General features: G+C 46.8%; 1 protein-coding gene across 1 annotated transcript; it reads right to left on the reverse strand.

Moving 5' to 3' along the window:
• Window positions 1-5,590: 5,590 nt before the first annotated feature.
• Window positions 5,591-9,329, reverse strand: LOC124659649 (probable anion transporter 1, chloroplastic). Its single transcript, XM_047197482.1, has 10 exons — window positions 8,916-9,329; window positions 8,717-8,824; window positions 8,472-8,627; window positions 7,860-8,075; window positions 7,563-7,772; window positions 7,342-7,479; window positions 6,612-6,713; window positions 6,464-6,529; window positions 6,271-6,355; window positions 5,591-6,184 (listed from the first exon to the last, which is right to left on the reverse strand). Exons 1-10 carry the CDS (start codon window positions 9,312-9,314, stop codon window positions 6,087-6,089), a joined length of 1,578 nt encoding a protein of 525 aa, XP_047053438.1. The 5' UTR covers window positions 9,315-9,329; the 3' UTR covers window positions 5,591-6,086.
• Window positions 9,330-9,728: the final 399 nt, after the last annotated feature.

The following is a 9,728-nucleotide window of genomic DNA, read 5'->3' on the forward strand; positions in this document are numbered from 1 at the left end:
AAAGGTTACTAAAACATGAGCATTATTGTGGAGCTTGTTAACTCCGGCATTGAGGGTTCGTGTAATCCTACGCAATGTGTTCATCATCCAACAAAAGTGTAGAGTATGCATTTATCTATTCTCGTTATGTGATCAATGTTGAGAGTGTCCACTAGTGAAAGTGTAATCCCTAGGCCTTGTTCCTAAATATCGCTATCGCTGCTTGTTTACTCGTTTTATCGCGTTACTATCGTTGCGTTACTACTCGCTACCATATTACCACCATCAACTACACGCCGTTACTACTCGCTCATATTTATTCATACCACCTGTATTTCACTATCTCTTCGCCGAACTAGTGCACCTATTAGGTGTGTTGGGGACACAAGAGACTTCTTGCTTTGTGGTTGCAGGGTTGCATGAGAGGGATATCTTTGACCTCTTCCTCCCTGAGTTCGATAAACCTTGGGTATCCACTTAAGGGAAACTTGCTGCTGTTCTACAAACCTCTGCTCTTGGAGGCCCAACACTGTCTACAAGAATAGAAGCTCCCGTAGACATCAACTACCTGCCGTGGAATCGATGATTTGATCGATCCTCGAGAGGGGAAAGTGGTCCTTTGGACAATGTTTGTAGAGACACGTGAAATCGACGCACATGCGAAGGACTTCAGTGTTTTTCTTTGGGACCAGCACTGGGTTAGCGACCCACGTGGCCTCAGTGTGCAGCTCTTTGATAAAACCCACTTCTTTGAGTCGACGGATCTCAGATAGCATGGCTTTGCGATTTGGCTCGGAGAATCACCGCAAAGGTTGTCGAATTGGTCTGGCTCTTGGATCTAGATTAAGGGGGTGCTCAACAAGTTCCCTAGGTACTCCAAGTTGGACACCATGCGAAGATTTCCCAGCGCTCACGGAGGAACTCGACGAGCGTGCTTTCCTATGCGCTATCCAGGTTTGTCGTGATGGATGTCCTCTTTTTAGGATCTGTCGGGTGGATCTGCACTTCTTTTGAATTCTTGTAGGTGTCGAAAGCTTGCTCATGCAAGGATCTACCTCCGTCAGGTAACACGTCGTAGTTGGTGGTAAGCTTGGATGCCTCGCACTTAGCCTGCATTCCAAGTGTCTCGGAAAGCTTGTGGAAATCCTTGTCGCACTTATCTGCCAAAGCGAAGCTTCCTTTGACTGTTATTGGGCCATTAGGTCCAGGGATCCTCCATAGCAGATATGTGTAGTGCGGCGCAGCCATGAACCTAGCATATGCAGGTCGTCCCAAAAGAGCGTGATATTGCGACGACCAGTCGATAACTTCAAACTCCAGCTTCTCCTTCCTGAAATTTTCTCGTGTTCCAAACTGCACGTCAAGTCCGATCTTGCCTAAGGGATAGTTTGGTTTCTCGGGTGCAATGCCGTGAAAACGCGTGTCCGTTGGTGTCAGGTTTGCCAGAGAGATGTTCATCTTCCGCAATGTGTCCGCGTATATGAGATTTAGACTGCTTCCTCCATCTATAAATATTCGATAGACATCATATCCCTCGATGACCACCGGTAGTATCATGGCTGATTGTCCTGGCCGTGGAACTTGAGGTGGGTGATCCTCTTGTGTGAATCCTATTGGCTGTCCCGACCAATTGAGGTACTCGGTAGTTGGCGGAGGCGACGTTACTGCCATGTACACCTGTCGAGAGATTAGCTTCTGCGACCTATTTGAAGATCCGCCCTTCTGTATCATCGATACTGCTCCCCTCGTACTTGTGAAATCATCGTTGTTGCCTGGAGCTCCCGCAATTTGCAATTGATGCTGGTTTGCACTGGTAATTGCGGGTGGTGGCGGCAGAGGTACATGTACTTCACTCCGAGGTCCTTGCACATATCCTCCGCTTGCTGCTTCCGCGTGTGCTCTCTCTGTCGCCCTTTGTAGAGCTTGGAAAGTTCGGCTGTCCTTCTGGAGGTGACCTGACTGTCTCTTTCCATCATTGTCGACATAAAAATGCATCTGGCACGGCCCGTTTAGCAAATCCTCGGGTGACACATTGTAAGGCCTTGGGAACCTTGGTATACTGCTTTGCCTGCTAGAGCTTGGTGCATCTCGGTGATCACTTCGTTGATCATTGCTCCTGTGATAAGCATCACGATGGTTTCCTCCACCGTTTCCTCGGAAGCCAGCCGATACTTGCTCGGGACCGTCATAGTCCACAAAGTTGAGGAAACGATGTTCTGGTTGTTGTTTCTATTGCGATCCTCTTCTGGTGATCTTTGCCGTTTATTGTGAACAACATGTTCTCCATCAGCCCACCGATTTGTTATTTCCATAAGTTCTACTACTGTCCTTGGGTTGGATCTTCCCACTTCTTCGACCAAGTCCCTTCTTCGGATCCCTGCAACAAACGCGTCTATTGCTCTTTCATCGGATACATGCTTAGCCGAATTTTTGATGATGCTCCAGCGCTGAATGTACGTTCTCATCGATTCATCCGGCTTTTGTCTACAAGTCCTTAACTGCTCTATTGATGTTGGTTTTTTGCAAGTAGATCTAAAAAAATTCACGAACAGGTCTTCGAAAGTCTCCCAACTATCTATGGATCCTAATTACAATTTCTTCAACCAAGATCTTGCGGCTCCACTGAGGTGGACTTGGATACTTTGCATAGCTATTGCTCTTGTTCCGCTCATTAACTTTACTATTTCCAGATAATCGACTAGCCAGTCTTATGGATCTTGCAGCCCGTCGAACTTTTTATAGTTGTCGGGTAACTTCAAACTAGAGGGAACTCGAGTTTTGCAAACCCTTCGGGTAAAGCAAGGGAGTTCGCACAGGTCCTCATCATTATCTTCCGATGTATGCCGATGTTCGTGTGCTCTAGTTTCATGACTCCTTTCCTCCCGTGCTCTATCAACTAGAGCTTGGGTCACTGTGTTTCTTGCGTCACCTTCTCTTGGAGCATCTCGTGCTGCCACCACAGTGCGTCGAGGACTATTTTGTCTTGGACTGTTTCGGCATGGAGCACTTTCGGGTTGTGGTGCAATTTCTCGTCCTGCTATCGCTACGCCCATAACTCCGACTCCTGGCATAGCCATCTGGTACAGTGATGACATGGGATCTCCTTGAGGTGGTTTGGAAGCCATCAAGAATGCATGTGTCGACATATATCCTTCCTCTGGCGTTTTTGGTACGATGTGCCCCCTCGTGTCTATTGACATGAAGGACATGTCGAGGTTTTGGATCAAGTTCTCCCTTTCTTGTTCGGGTATACCTGCCAACCTAGATCTTGCTCTTGCTCTTGCGCAGTTTTCCCTGTGGCTATCTCCTGAGGTTCTCGATTGTCAACTCAGGTTGGCCCTGTGCTCGCTTGACACATGAGCTGCAGCTCTTCTTTCGTCGAGTGTTCGCCGTAATTTCTCTAACTCTCTTCTGGAACGAGCAATTTTCTATTGATATGCTTGCAGCGCTTGCGGCGTAGCTGTAGTGGTCATCGGCTCTGTGCCATCCATGGCTCTCTAAGCTCTATCCCACACTTCCTGCGACAATTGTACTTTTTCTCGCGGCGTGGTTCCGATGTATTTATTTCCCGTTCCACGCGTGAGATCTGCGGGATCGACGTAGGGTTGCCCAAATCGTCGAAAGCCTCAGACTCTTCATCCTCTTGACGACCTGCTCCCGTAATTACGCAGATCTGATGATATGTAATGGCTGTGTTTTCATCGGCTTTAGGGTCGGTGACACCATCGTATAGATTGGCGAAGACCTCCCTACTAGAGGTAGAGTTGTTGGTGAAGTCGAAGTTGGTGAAGTCGTAGTTGTTGAAGCTTTCTGAGTCGATGTCCAGATCAGAGTCTATGAACGACCCGAAAGTCATGTCACCGAATAGATCGGTGAGTACCCCGCCATCGGCGGGCCTGGTGAAGCGTGGCGGAGAAACTTCCTCGTCGCCTGACTCGACAGATGATGCTGACGATCTCGAGAAATCGGAATCGACCGCTAACGGTCCCGAAAAAATCGCTGCCGCGAGACGATGCGATCCTTCTTTCCTGACGAGGAAGCAGAAGCTCCCGAACGTCATCTCCGTCGACTCCTCCAGATCGGCATATGCATGCAAACGGGCGGGAGGGTGAGGAACAAAACCGGCGAGATCAAGTTGGACTCGTTTACCTCCGTCCATCGCGTTGCTTGCTATTGACGATGCCATCGAGATCACGATCTTGCAGCCTCCAATTCCCACATACGGCACCAATTGACGAGGGATTAACTCATCAATGCCTACAAATTGTAGACTTAGAGTTTCGTAAGAAGTAGATGGCAAGTAGGTCTCGAAGATTTCAGTCGATAATGGTGCTCGACTAAAGGTTACGGTGGTTTTGTTGACAAAGATTCGATCCCACGTTTATCCCTTGGCTCCCCTTTATATATGAAGTGGAGCCGAGGCTTTTCGTGTCGTACAAGTTATAAACTACGAGAGGCGTATTGAGTCCGATATTGATACAATATTCCTACTACAGCTCTACTTTCCTTATCCGAGAATCTTTGGGCTTCTGGGCCTTCAAAACTTCGGGTCCGTGGGCTTCATGTACTCTCCATATAACCCGGTACTTTATTCGGTTACGTCCACCATCGAGATCCAGCTTGCCGTCGACACAAAACTCAGGGCGATCGCCTCTTGATTGCCCTAGGATTTTTTCGTAAAGAGAATATATTAATATCGTGAAGATACCAATTACATCCAGCCCATGCAACAACGTAATACCCTAATGGCACACATAAAAAAAGACGCTAAAAAGAAAAATCCCGCCAGAGTGTACTGCTAGTCCTTGCAGCAACACAAACACCACCAAGACAACACTTGAAGTTCAGGTTCTCAAACAATGACGCCCCCAAGAAGTAAACAATGCATAAACACCACATTCGCTCGATCGAAGATCTTAGATTTGCTTTCAAAACAATTCTTTCAACAAGGCCATTGCCAGACACAACTAATTAAGGTCAGATCTTCGATTTTCACCCTGAAAAGAAAAAACTTTGAACTTCACCCGTGTTGTTGCTCCACTTGCATAACGCTGCCACGGAACCTGAAATATGAAGTCAAGTCCTTTTCGCTGCAAAGACTCGAACCACCATTACTAGTCCTCAATTCCCTTCTTCCAGGACATTCTCCACCTCTGACTTCACCATGGACCAAAGCATGTCCCCTAATGGCAAGATATAGCAGACCTTCGAGCCGCTCTCTCTAGATGGTCGGGGAAAAAAACATAACTACGCATGACCAAATCCTATCCGATCCAGCAATTTTCCGCCTTTTGATGCATGAAACTTAAAGTTTAGGCCATCTCTCAATGGTCCGTAGAAACCCTGTTCAGACTTCTGCTTAGCTTTCTTCACAGAGTTTTCGCTCGTCTTTCATTTTGCACAAAATGTTTGGTTTACGAAACTGCTTGATGTCCTTTACACATCAATTCATTTAAATTACTCCTTCTGTTCGGACTGTGTAAATTTTGTTCAAACAAGTGGGTCAAACTTTACATTATATAACTTTGGACAAAGTTTATGCGCCTTCTTTTTAAGGAACGGCTGGATTACATTTCTATTAGATAAAACATACATGCTACAAAAAGTGTCATAAATCAAACTAAGCAGAAAATACTCATCAAGGTGTTCAGCACATTCATGTTAGTATGATCCTGAATTAACCTGGAAAGTGGAAACCAAATTAAACTACGATGGTGTATTACAGAATGATCTATTCAAAACTGAGAAGAGGTTCGCAGGTCAAAAACACTATGTGTGTATGATGAATATGTACAGGATGCCTATAATCACTTGCACACTATACATCCCTATACACCCGGCCATTGAGCGCTCCTCAGCTCAGTCCATGCTCAGTTTCAGAAGTAAGATCCTGAATTATGTGCAGTTTGAATGGGAAGATGGTTCCTCTGTTGTACCAGAGCAGCTACATATTAGAGCTGGCAGTCTGCTTGCGTGATTGCTTGCTTTCAAGGTGTTTGAGCTCCCAAAATGAATCGGATCCTCCGGGGCTGTATCTACTAGCTGGATAAGTAGTCAGCCGAGATGTGCTTGTCATCTTGAACCCTAAGTGGGCTATATTACACATATTAATCGATAATTTTCTCGCCAGTTGAAAATACATTCCATATAACAGTCCCGATGAGATAAAGAGTTACAGACAATTTAAAGACATCGTCCCAAGAACCTGCATGTTTCGTAAAAGATGAGACTTATCATGTAAGTTGGCAATGTGATATGTGATAAATGTAAGAGCATAGGGTTGGCCAATACCGTGCTGCAAGATGTATCCTGTTGCTGCTGTGCCAAATACACCAGCGAAAACCCCAGCTGTGTTGGAGAGGCCAAGTAGTACACCCTGTAAGACAGGAGAAGTTCATCACTGTTTAGTAGCATGTCCTTATGACTTCAAAGAAAACTTAACCTTATTGTTTACTGAAAGGTTATGCTACAAAGAGATGATTACAGCGTATCTAGGACCGATATCTTGATGATTCGAGTACAGACCAGACTGCGAAAATGCATCGGTTCCCTGGAATTTAGGAAAAGATACAGAAAAAGTGTTATTCTAAGAAGAAACAATAGCAGTTAACAAGAAGCTAAAGGGCCCTCACCTGGCTACAGGCCATGCACAAGACCGCCAGTGCGGGCGAATCGATATGGCTCAGTTGACTGAGGAAAAAGGCTGGCCCTAAGAATCCAATTGATTGCATGATCTGCAAGAGGTGGAGGTGCATGACACAATAGAAAAAAGACTACATCACTTAAATGGATAATATATCGATAGAGATTTTTTTTCCTAAGCTGGGAGCACCTACAACCTCAATTTTTTATAGAGATTTTCGGTGTACCAATTTTTTTCAACAGAAACGTGCATAGTATAGTACATAAGTTATGTTGACCTGTGAACATGTTAACATGTTCTGCATTTGTGGGAAAAAGGATAAAATTATGTGAATTTTATGTTCACATATATCTTCTACCACTTGTTATTTTTGTATGAGCCACATACCATACACTATCCCTCAGATTTTTGTTTGTGACATTGTACTACATGTCTAGATGCATAATTTTTCTTGTATTTTTTGGTATAACTGTGATGTCAACAAATATTGTCCAAAGTTAGTATGTAGGTAACTAGGTACACCCCAGATCAATTACAGCATTCCCTTATTGATATCCAATAAGGCTAGATTATCAGTTCTCACTTCTGAGCACCATTCCGATTTACCATTGATGAGGCATCATGGTGATGCTATCTTTCTTCAGTACTAGTATAAAAGTTGAATGCCAGTAATCCTTTAGATTCAGTATAAACTTAGCATCTCAAAGAGCCTAATTTACCTTGCGAACTGTTGTCACTGATGTTCCTCTACTAACAAGTGTGTCTGCAATCCAGCCACCAACATTTGCAGAAATCGCCATCGTTAGCCAGGGAAGGACACAGAAAAGGCTGGACTCCGTGAGGTTGAATTTCAGAACCTATTTCACCATAAGTGGGTCTTGATAAATAAAGGGGTTTGCGGTTCATGATGCTCAATATGGAAACATGATGTTTATGATACCTGGTTGTAGTATGTAGGCATCCATGTGAGCAAGATGAAAGTTCCCCAGTTATGGCAAAAATGACAAGCTATAAGAGCCCAAACAGGCGGTTTTGACAATATTACTCCCCATGGAATTGTTGTAGCAGGGTCTCCTGATGTGGTTTGACTAATGATGAGCTTCTTTTCTTTCGCACTAATGCTCGGATCCTCAAGTGGAGTGCTATAAGCCTTAGAAAAACAGACAAAAAAAATTCAGAAATGAGCACAGCAAAATCAGAGAAGTTGCAGAGTAATTCTCTAGGGATACTGAAGTACCTTGGTCGCCCACGTCGCGAACCAAACGGTCCCTAGAGAGCCGAAGGAATAGAAGACTGATGGCCACCCAAATTTATGTATCAGGAATGGGGAAAATGCAAGTCCTGTCACTGACCCAAGGTACATTCCACTATAGACTAGTGCCAGTGATCTGCTCCTCTCTGATACAGGAACCCATTTTGAAAGGATATTATTCATTGCAGGCATGGCAACTCCCTGGTACAAGAATTATGTGTTTGTCATGTCAATGCTAGATTGCTGGTGCATAAAGAACATCAACTGCAACTTTTTTTTTTTGCCTTTTCATCTCCAACCAGATCCTCTGATCCTTGTCTCCCATTTGGCCTGCTTCTATGTTTGAACTAGTATTTTGAACCTATGTTGTGCTACCGCTTATTTTACAACACTAACTTAATTTCTGTAATTATTATCAAGCAGTCTCAACGCCACACGAATGGTTAAACGGTGCAAATTATCAGAGCTGAATGCGGAGCGCACCAAATTCTCAACTTGCAAATGAAATTAGAAATCAGATTATCTGAACTAGTGAAGCAAATCCGCACTGGTAGAGTGGCATGGCTCTGCTCTACAACGAGGATTGGCGAAGCTTACCTCACCAACTCCCATGAAAGCACGCACAACAAGGAGAAATGGCAAGCCCAGCTTTGCGGCGACAGGCGTAAGAGCTGTGGCGACGGACCACCAAATGACGCCAAAGCCAAGAACAGTCTTGCCCCCAACTTTGTCTGCCCATATCCCTCCAGCTATCTGCAATGAGAAATGGTGTGCGTTCAAGGGGAGCGAAATTGGATGTCGATGTTCCATGAATCCTAGACATAAATTGGTCACTTAGTGACCTGAGTTAGGAGATAGCCCCAGAAGAAGGAGGACTGGATGAGGCCGACGGTTTGTGGGTTCCAGCCGTACTCCGCGGACATGGGCATGATGGCAATGCTCATGTTTACCTGCAAATTAATGGCAATAGTGGCTGAAGGTCAGTAGCTATGTACTATATCGCCGATGGTAAGGTAGAGGTGGGGATGCGCAAACACGTACCCGGTCCATGTTGCAGAGTAGGAAGGCGGAGAAGCAGAGGAAGACGATGGCCCAGCGCTTGGGGAACTGCCCCTGGCCCTCTTCCTCCCCTGGCGTCGTGTCTTCCAGCAGCAGCAGCTTCCTTACTGACTCCAGGAGCGCTTCGCCACCGCCGTCGTCCTCCTGTCCGGCATCTGCGTGCGGCCGCTCGTCCCCATCCCGGCGCGACGACGGGGTGTCCGGCTGGACGTCGGTCCCGCCGCCGAGCGCCCGCGTCCGGAGCCTGACGCGAACTCCGTTGCCGAGGATCCCCGGCCCGCTTCTCTGGGAAGGCGAGCCGCCTCCGACGAATCGGCGGCGCGACGGCGGGCCGCCGCAGCGGCACTGGGCGGAGAGGGAGAGCGGGAGCAGGTGGAGCATGGCGCCTGTCCTCGCCTTAGCACGTGTCGTGGCGTTGAGCGCAACGGCCGCGCGGGTTGCTTGCGTTGCGTGCTCGACGGGCTCTGCAGGGGAAGCTAGCTAGATTTTTCTCCGCCCTCCCTCGGCGCGCGCTGGTGATGGTGAGCGGAGCTGAGCTGAGGTGAGCTCGACCGAGGAAAGGAGCGTCGAAGTGGCCATCGTGTGCGCCTGGGGAAGACGAATGGCTCTCGTTCGACGACCACCCTGACGGGACGATTGTGTCTGGCTGCAGGCTATCTGCGTAGCGCAGCCCGGCATCTGGACGCAAACGTGGCGTGCATGTTGTACCATTCCGTCTGCGTTGCACTTCCTGTTGGCAAACAATCCTAGGACGATTCGCGTCTTCCCACGATTACTTCTGCCAACCTACATGTT

Source organism: Lolium rigidum, chromosome 6 (assembly GCF_022539505.1).
Source record: "Lolium rigidum isolate FL_2022 chromosome 6, APGP_CSIRO_Lrig_0.1, whole genome shotgun sequence".
Taxonomy (NCBI): domain Eukaryota; kingdom Viridiplantae; phylum Streptophyta; class Magnoliopsida; order Poales; family Poaceae; genus Lolium; species Lolium rigidum.

Coding starts and splice junctions, on each gene's coding strand:
- LOC124659649 (XM_047197482.1), bottom strand. CDS start 9,314: ATGCTCCACCTGCTCCCGCTCTCCCTCTCCGCCCAGTGCCGCTGCGGC. Junction 8,825..8,915: donor TACTCTGCAACATGGACCGG/GTACGTGTTTGC, acceptor ATTAATTTGCAG/GTAAACATGAGCATTGCCAT. Junction 6,714..7,341: donor CAGTGACAACAGTTCGCAAG/GTAAATTAGGCT, acceptor CACCTCTTGCAG/ATCATGCAATCAATTGGATT.